The sequence below is a fragment of the Labeo rohita genome, chromosome 23, assembly GCF_022985175.1.
Source record: "Labeo rohita strain BAU-BD-2019 chromosome 23, IGBB_LRoh.1.0, whole genome shotgun sequence".
Classification (NCBI taxonomy): Eukaryota; Metazoa; Chordata; class Actinopteri; order Cypriniformes; family Cyprinidae; genus Labeo; species Labeo rohita.
The window spans coordinates 16,811,257-16,831,868 of record NC_066891.1 but is presented as its reverse complement, the minus strand read 5'-3'; the positions used below and the strand labels follow the sequence as shown (position 1 = coordinate 16,831,868).

At 37.0% G+C, this 20,612-nt stretch overlaps 1 protein-coding gene across 10 annotated transcripts in view; it reads left to right on the top strand.

Annotated features, from left to right (window-relative positions):
• The window catches only part of rerea (arginine-glutamic acid dipeptide (RE) repeats a), a 195,263-nt gene that overhangs the window by 137,888 nt on the left and 36,763 nt on the right, over positions 1-20,612 (top strand). For 7 of the 10 annotated variants that reach the window (XM_051097329.1, XM_051097330.1, XM_051097331.1 and 4 more), the window contains exons 4-7: positions 7,381-7,486; positions 8,258-8,354; positions 10,596-10,700; positions 19,039-19,087. In XM_051097329.1, the coding sequence (XP_050953286.1) occupies positions 7,381-7,486; positions 8,258-8,354; positions 10,596-10,700; positions 19,039-19,087 (357 nt within the window). Of the gene's footprint in view, positions 1-7,380; positions 7,487-8,257; positions 8,355-10,595; positions 10,701-13,302; positions 13,543-19,038; positions 19,088-20,612 lie in introns of those variants that run through there. The other 3 variants (XM_051097337.1, XM_051097336.1, XM_051097335.1) reach the window with 2 other exon arrangements.

Genomic DNA, 20,612 nt, shown 5'->3' with positions numbered 1-20,612 from the left:
GCATTATTTGTACACCCAGCACGCCGCGAGTCGCCGCTAAATGGACAGGAACGTACGATAATGTCTGCAGATCTCTGGCTTCCAGCTTGTGTTCGTGCACAAGATGGATAAAGTGCTTTTGTTCCAAAACTACGGAGCTGCTTTGCTTTGTACGATATACATAGGGAGCTGCTTTCTACTGATTAAGTTCAGCGTAGCATTTTAACAACATACCAGACACACATGTAATAAATAAGCTTAACATTGATGTATAGTTTCTTAGGTTAGGACAATATTTGATTAAGATTCTACTTGGTCCAAATGTAGTTCTTAGCAATGCATATTACTAATCAAAACTTAAGTTTTGATATTTTTACAGTAGGAAATTTGCAAAATATCTTCATGGAACATGATCTTTACTTGACATCCTAATAATTTTTTTGACACAGGGTTAGAAAAATGGATAATTTTGACCCATACAATGTATTTTTGGCTGTTGCTACAAATATCCCTGTGCTACTTAAGACTGGTTTTATGGTCCAGGGTCACATATATTGATTAAATACTACATTTAAGTGTTTTTACCAGTTTTATCCATCTTTTTCAGTACTGCATGAAAGTAAATTCACATTTTGCTTAACATAGCCACCATTTTGGGTACATTGCAATGAATTCTGGGATTGTCTTCTCCACAAAGAATATATACAATTAAAGCAAGACAATTCTTAAGTGATTAAATGTAATTAAATGCAAATATGTGAGTGAAAATGGTTTAAAAATAGTGTTATAAAAGGGTAGTTCCGGTCCTTGATTCTGATTGGTTGAGCCGCATTCAAAGCTGTTGTAAATTACACTACAAACATGCATCTTTGTTGTACTTTTTTTTGTGTTGCTTGGCAACCACTTTGTTGAAACGACCCATTTGTTTCTGAGGAACTACGTTGTTTGGTGGAAGAATACTATTGTTATTTATATCATTACACTTTATTTGCTCTGTTTATTTTGAAAAACTTTACATATATGGAATAACCGTTTTATAAAAGCAGTAAGCCCTGTGAAGCCGTAGTCTACAGTGATTTTATAACAGCCTTGCGTCATCCCTAAAACCCCTTAGCTCTTATAAACTGTCACAGTAAACCACTGGTTCTTGGGGCTTATTGCTTTATTTTACCCCAAGTTTGAATGTGTTTATGCTTATTACACTACTGTTTAAAAGTTTAGGATAATTTATTTATTTTTAAACAATTGAATACTTTACTTTAGCAAGGAAACAAATAACTGTAAAGAATTATATTGTTATAAACAAAAGTCATTTTTAAATAAATGCTGTCTTTTTAAACTTTCTATTCATCAGAAAAAATGTACCATGGTTTCCACAAAAGTATTAGTGACAGTTCAGCCCAAAACGAAAATTACCCCATTATTTACTCGCCCTCAAGCCATCCTAGGTGTATATGACTTTCTTCTTCAGATTATTACAATTGGAGTTATATTAAAAAATGTCCTGGCTCTTCCAAGCTTTATAATGGCAGTGAATGGCTGTTGAGATTTTGAAGTCCAATAAAGTGCATCCATCCATCATAAAAGTACTCCACATGACTCCTCACGGTTAAAAAAAAAAAAAGCCTTCTGAAGCGGATTGATATGTTTGTGTGAGAAAAATATCCATATTTAAAACTTTATAAACAGTCAACTCTAGCTAACTGTTGTATACACATCCATGAGCGGGTGGCGTTCCAGCAGATGACGTAGGCAAATGACGAATGCAAAAGCACAGAGGAGAGAGTAAAACAAAACCCCAGTCACTAATTAGAAGTACAAAACAAGGATTTAAAAAAACATGTTGGAGGAGAAAAGGAGTTTTCCTTTGCTGTAAACAAAGCTTTATCCACTGGAACACCACTCTCTTGTGATCGCAGTTAGTGGTAGCTAGAGATTGCAATTTATAAAGTTTTAAATATAGATATTTTGATTCACTTCAGAAGGCCTTTTTCAACCTCTCAGAGCTGTGTGGAGCACTTTTATGATGGATGGACACACTATATTGGACTTCAAAATCTCAACAGCCGTTGACTGGCATTATAAAGCTTGGAAGAACTAGGACATTTTTAAATGTAACTCTGATTGTATTAGTTTGAAAGAAGTAGTCTTATAAATCACAAGGTAATTTTCATTTTTTGGGTGAACTATCTCTTTAAACAGCACGTGTATATATGTATGTAGATCATTCCAACACAATCACTATTGAGGTTTCTTTAAAAGGCAGCTGTTTGTGTAGGCTTCTGGGACAGAACTGTAAGATTTTGCTGAAATTGTGTATTAGTAGTGTTGCATAATGTGACTGCTTTGTTTGGAGTCGAGAACATGCTTTAAAATGTTACCTAGGCAGACAACTTCACTTAGTTTTGGACCTGAGCTCACATGAGTGGATTTGTGTCACGAGGTTGGGGGTGTAGTTTTATCCTGGTTTTGTTACACTAAAAATCTCCCCCTTTGAACTGCCTAATGCTCATCAAATCCAATATAGAGAGTGGCTGACAGATGGGCAGACTTTGTTCAAAGCGAGTCGAGATTTAATATCTAAACAGCAGAGGGAGAGAGAGAGGCGCCCGGTGTTTAGCAGCATAAAGGTCCTGACTGTGCCGGCATCACAGCTGTGTCTCTCTCTCTCTCTCTCTCTCTCGCCCTCCCTCCATTTGTTCTTGTAGACAGGCGGAGGAGTAATCTGTACACAGGCTTTTGCAGGGGAGAAACATGTCATCAGCACTTGTTTACCATTATTAGTTTCAGTCTGACAGTGGCAGGGCAGCACAATTGCTCTCCTATGTTCGACTCGCTGCTTTTTCCTTTATGTATTAAAGAAGGAAAAGCATGCTACATGTCTTTATTCACACGGGACGTTTTTGTTCGAACGTTGTGTTTTTCCTCTCTTTGTCACTCAGGCACATACAGCTGTGAACTGAGGACCAGATGGAAGAGCTTGTGTGTGTGTGTGTGTGTGTATATATGGAGAGAGCTGCGTCTGGTCTGTGTCTGAGAGGCAGTTAAAGAGCGAGCGAGCAAGCAAGCGCATGGGCGGAAACTGTCTCAGTGTGCACATCCATCACGCATGAGAGAGTGAGCCCTTCCTGTCTGCCTGCTCCTCACTAATCATATTATGTTTTGTAGATCATAGATCTGTCCCCTTCAATGCCACCAACATGTACGTGCGCTCAAGCCATTTGGATTCCTCGCATGCCTGCCAAAACCCATTTTCCACCAACCCCTACTTTCCTACTTCTAGTCTGAGCCCGGTTTGGTTAGAGAAACCGGAGGGAGTTCTGGTGCCGGATGACAGAATAGCACAACACTGAAATTGAAAATAAACACACATTTCCTGTTAATGTGCTCTAGGTGGAGAACCTCAGGGTCTGGCTTTGCTTAGCTGTGGGTTGGTTATGTGAAAAGAGAGCATGAGGGCCCAGGCTGCGGTTGTTTTACCGTCTCCTGTTAATGTGGCCGAGCTGCCTATGTTAACAGATAAGACCTGCCAGCGCTGCTGCAACTCCCGCCGCCGCCATGATTACGCTAAACGGACAAAATGTCAGCCGGCGACACGCGGCGTCAGGTCACAGGGGTGGGAGGTTTTGCCACGGCGGCCGTATCGGTGTTGTAATAAACCGTGACTAATTCAAACGCCGTTCGCTTCGTGTAATTTTCCTCTCATTACCACCTCGGTTCTGCGTCCGAGCGCGGCTCAAGAGCCCGCTTCTGTGTGCAGCTCTTTAATTCTCACATTGCTAATGAATAGTCCTCACACATCTTTTCTCTGTGATGTGTGCCACACATCAGGTTATTATTAGCCCAGTAGCTCCCTGTGGAAAGCCCAGCTGTTGGCGTGCCGGTGGAGTCTGCTTAACACCCCTGGTATACTCCACCCTGTTCTGTTTTCCCCTCCGGCCAGACCTCGTAAAGTCCAGCTTCAGCCTCTTATAGCACTCTCGCTGGACTCTTATGCTGGCTGTGCTGTAATTAGTGCTGCCCGCGCGCTTAGTCTCGCCCTACCTCCCCCATGTTTCCGACACTTCCCATTTCTCTCTTCTGCCCTCTTTAGGTCAGGCTTATATCATCAGGCATTATAAGGGCCATTCTACAGAACTGGTGCAGACTGCTGTCCCACAACCAAAAAACACATTTAAAAAGCATTCAAATATTCAAATCTTAATGTTTATTAGGTCCTTCTATTATCTATTGAAACCCACAATAATTTCTCAAATGTCCGTAAGCTTTAATATATATAAAATCATCATTTATTGGGAGCTTTCAATTGGGTGGTGGCTGTCCCGAACCTTGACCCCTGAATTTCAACTTATGAAATGAAGTTTTATTTATTTATTTTTTTCCATTGTTGTTTTTCAAGTATCTTTTCCATTCTTTTAAAAAGTGAAGTCGAAATATAAATCATGTCATTACCAAAACAGTGTATGTTTTAGTCTTTTGGCTGAGACTGATTTTAACTAAACCTATACATTTAACAGGAAATACTGGAGAATATATATTCCTGTGTCACTCTCTCATAGCTACAAGGTGTGAGTAGATAGGTCTCATCATTTTGAGGTAAATGTGTACAAAAATCTGTGTGTAACTTTAAGGAACATCACTACAAAGACCTTTTTTTTCTGCAAGTTGTTCCATAACATTTAGTTTTTGTATGTGTACCACTGTTGAGAACTGTGCTAGCTAACCATGTGCGGATTAGCATTTTTGAGCTGGGTTCAAAACTATTTAAAATTGTCACATTTGGTGGAGTTTCGGTAGTGACGTCGTTTTTTTTTTTTAGGGTGTCTTCCTGTAAAATTGTCCTTACCGTAACAGTCACAACTGAAACATGTCATTGTTGTTTTGGTAGTGACAAAAGGGAACACACAATCCTCATATTTGGGCGAAATAAACTAAATTTTAGTACAGTTATGCAAATATTTAGTATTTTAGTATGTTTTAGTAATGTTTTAGTATGAAAGTTAAAATTCTGTGATGTGATGTGGTCGCTTCCAACGCATTACTGTCACTACCGAAACATGGGATGTTTTGTCAAAAATAAAGTATGCTGAATTAGCAAGTAAAATGTTATGAGTTTTTGGTTCACTGTATATTCAAACTAATGAATCCTTAACTTTAAAAATCAGTATGATCAACTTTTTGCCTTTTACTAAGGAAAATTGGATTCAAAATAGCAAATCTCTATTTACACTTGAAATATTGTTAAAAATGTAGCTGTAATGGATGTACCTCTGGAAAAAAATGTATAAAATAGCAAAAAATACATTTACAATCTACATGTAAGCAAAACCTTAATAGGTCAATATGACATTCTAATTAAATATTATTACTGTGTTTCGGTAGTGACCAATTTGGGGAGAGGGCAGTGTTGCCAAGTCTGCGTTTTTCCTTCAGAATTAGGCTACTTTAACACTGTTGCCGTGGGTTGTTTTTCATGTCTGTGGGTTGAAGCGACCACAATAATGTGATATTTAGCCCATGGAATCCACATTTTACCAGGGGAACCCTGCCAAAAAATGTGCATTTTACCCCTGAGAACCCCAGGGGACTCCCCTCGAAATGCGATTGGGCTAATTTTGGGCTAGTATAGAGTAGCAGTTGGGCGGGTATTGTCGTGAAAACCTGGCAACCCTAGGAGTGAACAAATATTCCAAAACTTTCTGAAAATACAATATGGGAATTAACTGCAGAGTTACTAGAAATGTGTACCTTGGATATTATACAATTTGCATACATACAAGACCTTTTTTTTTCTTTTTTTTTTTTTTTCCCCAAGACGTTTCCAACTCCGTTCTGTAGAATGGCCCATAAAGAGACTCTTTACTGTCTGACTGAGACCCATTTTATAAGTGAGCCAGCAGGCCCCTTGAGCAGTCATGTGTTTGTAGAGCTGTGCTGGGATCAGCCGGATGAGGAGCGACTCGGGGAGGGGGAGAGGGAATGCTGTGTGGAATGTCACTAATCAATTCAGCATTGTAATTGTAATGGGCTCCTCGCCGCTGCCTCCATTCGACTGCCTCTCTCTCTGCCTCAGAGTGCTTATCTTGATAATTTGATTCTGCGCAGTGATCTGTTCAGTGTAACATGCAAACATAATTAGGGTCTGATAATGAAACAGTCATTTCCAGCTCTAGAGCAGTGACAGGAAAGGTCGCACAATTCGACCACATAAGGAGCCGCTTTTGTTCTTAAATTCTGGAGGTGTTTACGCATGTTTAAACTCAATGGTTAATGCAGGAATGCTCACACTGCTCTTAGTCTCCATCCTCAACTGAACCAAGGCACAGAAAGCTCTGAAATACCCCACAGGAGCACAGGTTGTCTTCCCATCTGCGGTGTAATAAGCACTGACAACACCTCTGATGACACATACAAGTGGCCCAGTTACAGAGCGCTCCTTTAATCGCATTTAAATCGGGTTTTAACCATGCCTCAAACAGCAGCACATGCCTGGATTGCTTTTATTCATAGACCTTAATCTTAAGATAGCATTCTGTTTGAACACTATTGCAGATATTCTACTTCATTTGCTCCCTGCTAGTAGTTTCCAGTGACCTCAGTAAAGGTAGCAGGAGTCTTGAAATATCTCAACAATGAGCTCAGCCCCCCATCCGCCCCCCTTTGAGAAGCCAGAGCTGCATGAAGTGAATCAGGCTTTCAATAAAAAAAAAAGGGACCCTTGGCTCTGTGATCCACCCAGGGTTTTTTTTCCACTAGGCTGGCGCAGTGGCACACACTCGGCCTTTTGTGGGGAATGTGGTAATCTGTAGTCATGTTAAAGATGACTGTGATTTCTGGCCGCTGCTCCGGGGGTCTTGTCGCCAGCGTCTGCTGAGCTGTGGTTTCTTTAATGTCCTTTTAAACCATTTGAATGGTCAGTTGGCTTCGTGTGAGAGGATAATAAATATTTCATGTCAGGGAATAAAAACACTGCTTTGCCCTTTTCCTCCCTCTCTGGCCCCTCTTGGAAGCGCCTCTGGGAGGTCTGGACGTGACTCAGTGCTGCCACTTGCTGGTCGTTCTGCGTAACCGCAGCGAGGGGGGCTGCCTGCAGTCCCATGGACGGACAGCGGGTGGCAGAGTTCAAAGAGGGGTGTGTTTGACTAGACAAAGCCAGCCTTATTTTTTGTCCAATTTTAGTTAAACATGCACTAGTTTCTTCACACATGGCCATGAAGCTGTGTACTTTATTAAAGAATTAAATGCCTTCAATCCCTTTTTAATTGACTTTTCCACCCAGGGCTTTTTGGCACGGGATGACTAGAACTATAAACCCAGTTGTGGCAAGAGCTCAATTTGCGACGCTGTTAACAAACAAACAATGTCTTTTGATTTTAACAAATGTTTATTTTTCTCTTTCAGAGTAAACGGGACCATCTGTTAATGAATGTGAAATGGTACTACCGTCAGTCTGAGGTACCTGACTCCGTCTACCAGCACCTGGTGCAGGACCGCAACAATGAAAACGGTACGTGATGGTTGAAAAACACAGAACTCTGTTTGAAGGGTCCTTCTCGCCCACCATCATTTATGTAACCACCCCGGTTATTGGTTTGTGAAGTTTCATGGAGAACGGCATCTCAAATAAATGTGGATTCGGGGGGAAAAAAAAAAAAAAAACACCCTCCTGCCCTTGTTTCCCTGGTAACGCTCCCTCAAGAGCGACAGCGGGGCCGTGAAGTGCAAATAACTTTCAGTGTAATGTGCCCTCAGAGCTCTCATTCTCCTGACTATCAGCAGCAAATCTGAGCTTGATACACACATCAGGCAGTAATAACAGGCTGGGGGGCTCTGCCCGGCCGGGGCTTTGGCACTTTGATTCACACCGCACTCTAATAAAGCATTAAGAAGGCTTGCGTTTCTGCCAGCCTGCTGGAGAGCAGCAGCAGCCGCCGCCACCTGCTGCACCATTGACTAGTCTGACATGGTGGCCATTGCTATTTGTGCCGATGCCATCCGAAGACGAATGTTCGTCCAGTGAAATATTTGCCTTTTATTTTTTATATTTAAATTCATTGCTTAATTCTTTTCTATTCTATTATCCATTTCCAAGGGTGTCATACTGATACTTTCGATGTGGTATACGTCTATAACAGTCATATTTCATGAGCTGTGAGAGTGTCTGCATTTGTCTGGTTTCTTTTGTGTCTCGCCTGCGTTTATTATGTGTGCACGTTTTTATTAGCGACGGTCTGGATGCCTCTCACGCTCTGCGTCTGCTTTCTGTCTGTTTCTCCAGACTCGGGTCGCGAGCTGGTTATTACTGATCCAGTGGTTAAGAGCAGAGAGCTCTTCATCTCAGACTATGTGGACACCTATCATGCTGCTGCCCTCAGGTAATACACACAATTACATTTACCTGTGCTTAGGAATTCATTCATTTATTCACAGCAGTGAAGTGCCAAATAGGATTCACCTAATAGAGGAAAAACCTCAGCTCAGTATACCTCGCAATCTCAATATTTTTAGCCTTATGAGGAAAAAAAATTATCCAATTTGATTCAAGAATATTTATTTCTATACATTTATATATTTTTTTGTGTGTGTGTGTGTGTGTGTGTGTGTGTATATATATATATATATATATATATATATATATATATACACACACACACACACACACACACACACACACATATATGTATATATTTTTATATATATATATATATATATATATAGAGAGAGAGAGAGATAGATAGATAGATATATAGATAGATAGATTTATGTATTTATTTTATTATGTTTTATTTATTATTTTATATTACATATTAAACACATGATTCAAATTAAAGAATGAGGATTAAATGAAGACAACCGATATTTATTTTTATACTATTTTTAATATTAACAATATATATTTTTATTTTGTATTTATTTGTATTTACGCAATATTATTTTTTAAAAAATATTTTAATTTATATTGTCCAATATAACAATGCATAATTATATGCATCATTATGTAAATTTAATTTAATATTAGTATATTATATTATATTATATTAATTGTATTGTATTATATTATATTATATTATTATTTAGTGCTGTCAAATGATTTTTGCATCCAAAACAAAAGTTTTTGGTTTTTGTTTACATAATATATGTATGTGTGTGTGTGTGTTTAAAAATAAATTATTAATGAAAAAAATATATATATTTATTATCAATTATATGAATATAAATATATACATGGGAAAAATATATATATATATTTTTTTTTTTTAATATATACTGTATGTACTGTGTGTGTGTGTGTGTGTGTTTATGTATACACAATATAAACAGTATACCACATATATTATTATTATTATAAACACAAAATCATTTGACAGCACTATTTGTATTATTTTATATTATGAAAATATCCTACGTAGGGTCTTTTTGGATGATGCTAATAATAATAAAAGTAGTTTTTTATTTTTTTAAAGATAATAAATATCCTGCTTTTTGGATGACAAAAAGTTTTGAAGTTTAAACAGATTCATGGAAATGAGTCAGACTTGCAATACTATTAAAACACAGTTTTGCCACAAGTTTACATCAGACGTTATTAAACATGTTTTAGGCTGGCACTGTTACACTATTGGTGGTTCTCTGGCGACTCGTGAAGCTGCTCTAATGAATACGCAAATGCATAGTGAATAAAAGCCAGCACTGGCTCTCATGATTTATAGTCATTAAAGAAACCTCTGGCAGGTCCAGATGCTGTGGGATGTAAGACTAGAGTCTTTAAGAGCTGTAAACAGACATTTTGATCCTCTCCTTGTTCACTACAGCAGTGGCCGTCTCAGTACAGACTACCATTTCACAGCGATTCTGCATGCGAAGCATTACTGAAAGCAATTACGTTCTTTCGCGATGAGGCTCAGGAAAAAGAGTACAGGCATGCTTATTGTCAAGAAACCAGACCTTCTCCGTCTGTCTTTACCCATGTGATGTATTTTCCCCCTCTCTCTCTTTCTCTTCCTCCCTTCTTTCCTTCCCTCTGTCTTAACTGAAACCATCTGGAGGCAGCACACTAAGCCACAGCTCTGAACCACTGATTTCAGGGCAAATTAGCTGCAACTTCTGCTGCACAGAGAGCCCTTTGATTTGACTTATTACAGGGCTTTAGATAAACTCAATGAATTCCGCTAGCATGTCGTAATGCCTGCTCTAAACCTCACGTCCCTTTCATCTCATGAGCAAGGTATTGAACCAGTGCAAAAACACTGATGCCTATTATTTTGATAGCGCCTGACTTGGAAATGTAAAATGCAGAAAGGGGAGATTGTAAAAATGTCACAATTCGTAGAGGTTTCTCGCTCTGCATTGTTTGAAAAGCCTGTGGTGTCTGTCACCTTTTGTTTGTCTAACAGGATGAAGGGAAAGGGCATAAACAATACAACTACACAGGAATGCTGTGATACTTGAGATTACCACATTAGAAATCTGTCATTCCCAAAATTAAAATGATTATTTACACACAAAAAATGGCAAATAACAGCATATGGGAACGCTGAGTGAACTATTCCTTTAAGAGTAAATCTGGGAATGTATTTGCACTGTGACACTGATTTGTTTGCTCTATTTCTTTGCAGGGGGAAATGTAACATTTCACACTTTTCTGACATATTTGCTGCCAGGGAGTTCAAAGCACGAATCGACTCTTTCTTCTACATCTTAGGATATAACCCAGAAACCAGGTAAGCCTTTACTGACTTCAATAATCAGCCCTCCTCAGGCATGTTCTGTCTTCAGATCCTCTCTTGCAGTATTTTACAAATAGAGATTTTATGATTCGTATCAGGTGTGCAGTTGCTGGTTTGCTTTATTCACTCTAAATTGGCCAGGAGTGCATGAAGGCAGTTTGAAGAATAGATTGAATCATGAAGAATAAGGTCTCTGTTTTATAGCCTGTCTGTGACAATGGAGGTCTGCATTTTTTTCATCTCCAGCATTTTGGAGAATTTTGCATTGTAAATTGCACAAATACATTCCTGTTTGAAAGTTTGGGGTTGATGTTTTTAAAGTCTCTTATGTTTACCAAGTCTGTATTTACTTGATTAAAAAATGTGAAAAATTATGTATAAAAATTACAATTAAAAAAAAAATCAGAAATCCATGCTTATTTGGTGCACAAGAGACACTTATTATTATCAGTGTTGAAAACAGTTGTGCTGCTTAATATTTTTATGGAATCTTTTTAAAGATTTTTAATAGAAAGTTTAAAAGTACTGCATTTGTTTGATATTAAATTATTTTGTAACATTATCAATGTCTTTATTATCACTTGGAGTAAACATTAATTTAAAAAAAAAAAAAAAAAACATTCTGACTCCAAACGTTTGAATGGTAGAATATATAACTTTAATATTTAACTGTAATATTATATATTATACACTACTAGTCAAAAGTTTTTGAACTGTAAGATTCATTTTTAATGTTTTTTTTTAAAGAAATCTCTTCTGCTCACCAAACCTGCATGTATTTGATCTAAAGTACAGCAAAAACAATAAAATTCTGAGATGTTTTTACTATTTATAATAGCTGTTTTCTATTTGAATATATTTTAAAATGCAATTTATTCCTGTGATTTCAAAGCTGAATGTTTAGCATCATTACTCCAGTCACATAATCCTTCAGAAATCATTCTAATATTCTGATTTGCTGCTCAAGAAACATTTTTTTTTTTATTATTATCAGTATTTACAGTTGAGTGAATTTTTTTTCAAGATTCTTTGTTTGATAAATAGAAAGATTCAAAGATCAGCATTTATCTGAAATAAAAAGCTTTTGTAACATTATAAACTATACCATTCAAAAGCTTGGGATCAGTATAATGTTGGGGTTGTTGTTGTTGTTGTTGTTGTTGTTGTTGTTGTTGTTTTTTTTTTTTTTTTTTTTTTTTTTTGTTTTTTGTTTTTTTTTGGTTAAGAAATGATAGAAATTAATACTTTTATTTAGCAAGGATGCTTTAAATTGATCAAAAGACAAAAAATTCTATTTCAGATAAATGCTGTTCTTCTGAACTTTCTATCCATCAAAGAAACTTGAAAAAAAATTCTACTCTGCTATTTTCAACATAAAAAATGTTTTTTGAGCAACAAATCTGAATATTAGAATGATTTCTGAAGGATCATATGACTGGATTAATGATGCTAAAAATTCAGCTTTGAAATCACAGGAATAAATTGCATTTTCATTATATTTTTAATTACATATTCAAATAGAAAACAGTTATTTTAAAAAGTACAAATATTTCAAAATGTTACTGTTTTTGCTGTACTTCGGATCAAATAAATGCAGGCTTGGTGACCAGAAAAGTCTTCTTTAAAAAAAAAACTTAAAATCTCACTGTTCAAAAACTTTTGACTGGAAGTGTATACTTTAATATTTGACCATAAAATATACTGATTCTTGGAATCTGATTTTAAGCTAGCTTGCTATAGCTTGTGAAGACTCATAAGCCCTTTTCTCACAGATACATGTTATAATAAATTAAAATACCAATACATGACAGGAAATGGATGTTGTAGGATGTTTACCGCATGACCAGATCTGACATGCTAGTCGCACTGTTGTAGTATTAATAATGTAACGTAAGACACCTTTCAAAGGTTATTACCTACCGTAGCGATCATCCAGGTTTTACTCGAATTCCATCCATTAAATATTTTACGGCCTTGTGTCTGTTGTGCATCTGCATTACAGTACAGAAAACAATGATTTGTTTTAAAATGGCTGTGTTTGTAGTTAAAAGGCTACTTTTTAAATTAAAAAAATAAATATATATATATATATATATATATATATATATATATATATATATATATATATATATATATATATATATATATATATATATATATTATGCATGTTCCACTGTCTTTTTATAGTGATTACATTGTTTATTTGCAGATATCAACCAAAAAAAAAAGGTTCCACGCTCATAATGTGACATCTCTATTAAATGTCCAAGCATATTGAGAATGAATAGAGTTAAACCCCCCATTCCTTTGTGTATTACAATCATAGCCTTGATGCTTGTGTCAGGGAAAAAAAGCAAGATTACAGTAGGACCCATTACCATAGTCATGTGATGCTCCAATAATGGGGTGCATTAGGAGCCTGGGGAGAGGCGAGGGGAAGTTTGAGGGGTAATAAGATGCTGCGGTTGATAAACAGAGGAGGAACGGTGTTGAGTTGCTGGTTGGGAGCCCCCTTCACGGGTCCCCCACTCAATCACAGTCTATCGCCCTCTCGACTCCCTCCTCCCGCTTGTTTGGTATGCAGCAGCAGCAGCATGGTGTGTGTGAGCAGGAGAGATGGGCTGTGATTCCTCTGCGTGTGTGTGTGAGGTCGCGGCACATGCTCAGTGCTGTCTGTCGGTCACGGCACAAGCTCAGTGTAAAAAGCTGCCTGAATGCGTGAGCCTCCATTTTGAGTACCTACACAAATAGGTGCGAGGGGACACTTTATTCCTCACTCTGTCAAATAAAACAGCAGCTCTGGCTCCGACATGGACGACCTGTTCAGTCCGCGCAGGTACGTTAGCATGCCCGTCTTCACCTGTTAAGCGATCGGCGCGCGTCACGCTGTACGTACCGCCTCGTTCGCCTCTTGTAATGTTATATACGTGTTTGTTTTTAGAAACAGCTGTCCGCGCTTTAAATCGCGTTGACAGCGCTGTCCGGTTGTTTATATGTTGCTGTCAGTAGCATTAGCCGTCTCTGCTAACGTCAGCCTCGCAGGCTGCTTTCATATTAGTGTTTCTGTATGCGCTTTGCAACGCGAATTGTCTGACATAAGCGTCTTAACTTTGTTTTTGACAATTAATGTAATAGAGACGGTCGTATTATGACTTCGCAGCAACGTTACGTTGTATTGTGTTTACAGTCGGGATGACATGGCGTAGAATAGAGTTGGGTGCTTTGTGCTCACTTGAAGACGTATAATAAAAGCATCCGCTGTTTTTGAAGGGTTTAGGAGGTGTGTAAATAAAGTTGAGGCGCTCGCTGTGTTTATTCAGTGTGTTATAAGCGTTTCGGAGTCGTGCGGTGATTGGAGGATATTGATGGAGGGGGCGTGGCCAGGCTTGATTGCCGTACGCGTGGTCGAGTCAAAATATGCAGGATGTTGTGCTTGTGTTGACAGCGCTTCATGTGCTAGAGGTACTGTTGCAATTAAAGGACATGACAGTGCATTGTGTTTGTTTTTTGTTTGATGAACTTAAAATATGTGTAAGCTGTTTTCTGTAATGAGTACCACAAAGTACATATTTAAGATGTTGGTGTGAGTTTTATAATGGAGGCACACCAAGATAGCATTGTATGTGATCCTAGACTTTTTGAAGCATGTATGTCAGGAATATCACGCTGGTGTTTTTCATTTGCCCGTCCAGTGCAATTTTCTGACCTTTTGATTTAGGGATGTCAAGCCAGGAAACGTCTTGCGTAAGTGTTCGCACATGTCGAGTCAGATGAGGTCTTCACTTCATCATGTGGTCATAGTTTTTTTTTTTTTTTTTTTTTTTTTTTTTTTTTTGCACAAAAATAGTTTGTTACATAGTGCGTAAGTTCATAGTTGAAATGTCAGGATTGTTTTAATGTGCAAGAAACATGGGTGAAAGCTAGAGCTGGGCGATAAAATGATAACGATCACAATTTAATTTTTTTTCAAAACACAAACACAAATGGCTCTATGATTTAAACTAGCTTAAAGCTAGATTAAACATTGCTGACAAACAAGAGAAACACTGCACTACGATACAGTCAGAAGGCCATAACTTACAGTGGATTTACTGAGGTAACACTGAATGCACCATGGTATTGTGGCAAAAATGTGGGATATTCATATTGAATTCATTATATGTGACCCTGGACCACAAAACTAGTCTTAAGTAGCATGGGTATATTTGTAGCAATAGACAATACATTTTATGGGTCAAAATGATCATTTTCTTTTATGCCAAAAATCATCAGGATGTTAAGTAAAGATCATGCTTCATTAAGATATTTGGTATATTTATAATTTAAATGTATCAAAACTTGATTAGTACATTGCTAAGAACTTCATTTGGACAACTTTAAAGGCTATTTTCTCAGTATTTAGTTGTTTTTTTTTTTTTTTTAATAGTTGTATCTTGGGCAGATATTGTTCTATCCTAACAACTCTTCCATCCTTGGAAAACTTTCAGACGATGTATAAATCTCAGTTTTAAAAATTTGACCTTTATGACTGGTTTAGTAGTCCAGGGTCACACATTATTAAAGTAGACATGTATTAAATGTATTTGAGGAGTAATTGAATATAATTACAGTATTTTTATGATTAAGCTTTTGTGCATGTAAACTAAATGTATTTATACTACTGTATTTCAGTCAAATACCTAGAAACCATATAATAACATTTTTGCCATGATATTGAGGTGCTGTATGTGTGGTTTTGACTGTGTTTATAATCAAAAATTGTTTGTTACGTAGTGTGTAAGTTCACAGTCAAAATGTCAGGATTGTCTGGGAGTTTTAGTTACACCTGTGAAATGGACATGGTTCATTAAAATGCATTATTTATTAATAGGTTTATTAATGATTCATTTAAGTGAATATTTTCCTGTGCTAACAGTAACCTAATAAGACATTTTATGGATTGTGTGTGTGTGTGTGTGTGTGTGTGTGTGTGTGTATATATATATATGAAAATATAATATTTAGTTTTATGAATGTTATTCAGTAACAAAAATTTGAATTATTCACATTAAAGTATTACTGCATCTCAAACAATAAAGCATGGTGCTAACATCATCAAAGTCATGGGTTTGATTCCCACAAAATGCATAAATGTTAATATAAATTCAAAACGATATGATTCTGTAATAGACCTTTTTCACATTTCCGTGTTTCCCGGCGTCGGAAGTCACCATAGTTGGGTGAACTTTAAGAGCACTGAATGGGAGAATACTGCAAATGTTATGAGAATGCAAAAACAAAAGAAAAACTCCACAATAGTGTTTTCACAGCTTTCAAAAAAAGTAGATTGTAAACTGATGGCAGTCAGAAGAGAGAACGATCTCAAATTTATCGTCCCTCCCGTAGACGCTGCATTAGAAACACGCTTTTTTTTTTTTTTTGTAAATTGATGCAAAGGTGATATAATACAAAGTGTTAGTGTTAGAATAGTGTTATAAATGTACATACTTTTTAAAAAAAAATTTAAAAAATGGATTTATGATGCTGATGACCATTGAGACACGTCGTCACAGTCTTGTGAAAAGCATCCATTCAGAAATGTAATGTAGCATTAATTATTGACAAATTTTAAAGTGTTATTGTTAATGCTATTTATATGAAGTATATTAGGTTTGCAGTAGGTTTAAATTTAAAAATATCTCTCTTTTGCAACTTCTATTCTTGTAACACAGTTTAATCATTCTATAGAAAACACTAGATAGGCAAATTTTGTCTTGACACATGTCGGAGGGATTGTTCTGTATGCGATCTTACTGTGGCAGGCTTCAGATCGTTCTCTATGGCTCTTGTGTGCTTTGCTGCCTAATTCAGAGCCTCTGAAAATGCAGAGCCTGCAGAATGTTTAGGAACCCGGCCGAGCGATTTCTCCCCTCCGCTATCGCCTTCATCTCGCAGCAGATTCGGTTTCAGACAAGAGCGCCATAATGCTTGCCTTGCGATTTATTTCATGTGGATTTGTCTTTCATTATAGAAGTCACGAGCATTAGAATCAGACTCTTAAAACTTTAAACAGCTCAATGCTGAAAAGCTTTTAATGCAGGCCTGTCTGCCGCTTCTTCATCTGTCTGCCATATTTGTTTCAGTCTGGAATTTCCTCCATTGACAGAGCTCGTGTTTTTAGTGGATCGCTCGCCGGAGGGAGAGAGAGAGAGGTTGTTTATGAAATGTACTCAGATGAAGGGGGATATGATTTGAGGCCCTAACCTCTCCTCACTTTGCAGCCAGGTTCGGGCAGCCAGCCCGGCGGTGGAGCGAGAGCTACTCTGGACGCAAATCATAGTGACAGTTTCTGGGCCCCGCTCTGTGCCTGGCTATATGAAAATCAGCACTGTTGCCGTGGCAACGGAGTGGGGAAGGCTTTTCAAAAGGAACATCTTGTCATTTTCTTTAATCCACTGCAGCTGGAGATCGGAACACTATTATTAAATTGTAGTTGCCATGGTTACTGCCACGGGTTTGTAACAGCAGCCATTTCAGGGCTCCTCTCCCCCTGCTTATCATCTGGCCTTTCGGGGGCTTTTGTAGTGTACCTCCACAAAAACAATGAGACGCTTCGACTGTGCTGTTCGCCACCTTTTGTGCCTTTGTTCGGTCTATAGATGTAAATCCACACCATTTCCTCTCAGGCTCTATTGTGCATTAATGTGAATCATGCATTAATGTGATTATTGCATTGTGTTGCTAAAGCCGTATAATACCCTAAAAAGCACCGTCAGGGCGTTGAAAATGTTTTAGAGAGGTAAAAACCTGTACATAAAGCTGCTGAAAGGTTGTTATGGCCTGAAGGTTAACAATCTTGGCTTTTAATGCTAATACAATTTAAGTCCCAAGTAACTAGAGGTAACTAGCACTGTACTTAACTCCAAGAGCTTGCGTATACTTATGACACTTATACTTATTGGTGCAAACTGTTATCCCACAACCAAAAAACACTTTTTAAAAAGCCTTTAAGTATTCAAATCTTAGATGTTTACTGGAATCCTTCTATTATCTACTGAAACCCACAATAAATGTTAAAATATCTGTAAGCTTAATATATATAAAATCATAATTTATTGGGTACTTTCAGTTGGGATGTGGCTGTCCTGAAACCTAACCTCTAAATTTCAACTTATGAAAATGATATTAAAGTATTTTTTGTGTTTTATTTCATTGTTGCTTTTAAAAATATCTTTTGATTTGGAAAAAAAGTGAATTTCAAAAAAGAAAAATTTGTAACTTTCATGTCACTACCAAAACAGTATATGTTTTAGTTGAGTGGTTGAGACCGATTTTAACTACACCCCTACATTTGTGATTGGGTAATATTCCTGTGTACCCCTCTCTCATAGCTCCATGGTGAATTGATAGGCCCCATCATTTTGAAATAAATGTTCAAAATCTGAAAATCTGTGTGTCACTACCAAACACCTTTTTTCTGCAGTTAAACTTTTGGGTGTTATTCCGTAACATTTAGTTTTTATATGTGTACAACTGTTCAGAACTGTGCTAGCTAACCATGTGCTGATTAGCATCTTTGAGCTAGTTTTAAAAGTATCTAAAATTGTCATTACCAAAACAGTCACGACCGAAATATTTAGTAGTGTTTCGGTAGTGACATTTATTTATTTATTTTTATATTTTTTTTTGGGTGTTATTCCATAAAATTTTGTTTTAATGTATTTACAACTGTTTAGAACTGTGCTAGCTAACCATGTGCTTATTAGCAAATTCTGTAATGTGATGTGGTTGCTACTAAAACGTTATTGTCACTACCGAAAATGTGCAGTCATGGGATATTTTGTCAAAGTACACTGAATTATCTAAGATTGATGTTTGGTTCAATGTTTATTCAAACTAATGAATCCTTAACTTTGACATCGGTATGATCAACTTTTTGCTTTTCACAAGAAAAATTGGATTCAAAATAAAACGCATCTCATGAATCACAATTGAAATATTGTTAAAATTGTAATTATTGATTTACCTCTGAAAACGTTTTAATAAAATAGAAAAAATATATATTTACAAGGAAGATATGTGCAGTGTAACCCTGCTTATTAAATTATACATTACTGTATTTCGGTAGTGACAAATTTGGGGAAAGCACAAATATTACTTAAAAATACAGTACATTAGTATGTATTAAAAATACAATATGAGAATTAACTGCAGAATTACTAGAAATGTGTACCTTTGATATTATACAATTTGCATACATGCACATTTATGGAAGATCTATATGGGTAAATGCCACATGCAACATTTCATAACCAACTTACGTTGTTCTTTCTCTCTTTCTTTTATTCCTCAGGCGATTAAACAGTACACAAGGGGAGATTCGAGTCGGTCCCAGTCACCAGGTATGTCTCTTTACAAATGCTTAGCGTGTTATCCGAAACCTTGTCTTCCCTGACATTGCTTATTAAAAGCTTGTGGTGTGGATTGAACGGCGATATCCGAAGCTCATGTTAAGCAGCGGCTTGATTGACAAGCGCAAGGACTGCTTGGATATTACCGCTGGTACTCTGTCACCTGCATGCTTAACTCGAACGTGTCTTCATTGTGCATTCAAGAAGATGGCTGATGGATTTTTCATGCAGTGCAGCATCCATATGGAATAGTGTGTTTGGAAATTGGCTGCACGGAGGGTGTGGGATTTATTAGACACATTCAGCAGTGTTTTATGGGAATTAGGAATGGTCACAGCGGTCTGAAATTGAAAAGCCAAAAGGAAGATCGCTAAAGAAGATGGCACACGATGAAAAAGACCGAGCGCCACTAAGCAATTAATGTCAGATGTTTTATAGTGTATATCCTCCCCGAGATCCGTTCGAGTTATCATGTGGAGTGAAACCAGCGGCAGGACCTCTGCCCAGGGTTACTTCAAATGACTTTAGATGAAGTTTGCGGTAATAAAACTCCAAAGGGCCGGCCATTACAGGCTAGCGCACCATGGATATTGATCCAACACGGAACGGATCTGTAAGACTTTAGAACCGAATGTTACTTATGTGTTAGGAAATGACTTTTGAGGTTAGGTCTTTGGATTTATTTGAGCGCATGATTTTCGTATTTTACCCTGGCAGCGTTTTACTGAAGGAGATTAGTCTAGGGGTTTGGGACACAATGTTCAAGAAACATGGGTGAAAGCATGCTAATTCTATTCTAAGCCATTCAGCGTGTCTACTATATCTCGAACAGATCTCTAGTTTGGGGTCCGTGTGATAAATATTAAAGAAATACTTACTTTTGTTCAGCAAGGACACACTAAATTAATCAAAAGTGACAGTAAAGACATTTATGATGTTATGAAACATTTTGCATTTGATCAAAGAATCCTAGAAAAAAATTAACACAGTTTCCAGAAAAATATTAGGCCGCACAACTGTTTTTAATATTGATGTTTCTTGAGCACCAAATCAGCATATTGGAATGAATTCTGAAGGATCATGTAACACTATAAAATATTCAGCTTTGCAAGCTCAAGAATAAATTACATTTTAGTATATTTTGAAATGGAAAACAGTTGTCTTAAAGGAATAGTTCACCTAAAAATGAACATTCTGTAAAACCTGTAAGACCTTCATTCATATTCGAAACATAAATTGAGAGATTTTTGATAAAATCCATGAGCTTTCTGATATTTTCTGCGTAGATAATTACCACGTTTAAGAGCCAGAAAGGTAGTAAGGACATCATTAAAATAGTCCAAGTGACATCAGTGGCTCAACCATAGTTTTATGAAGCTACAAGAATATTTTGTGCCCAAAGAAAACAAAAATAACAACTTTATTCAACAATTCTTATTCTTGTAGCTTCATAAAATTACGGTTGAACCACTGATTTTATTTTAACGATGGCTTTACTACCTTTCTGGCTCTTGAA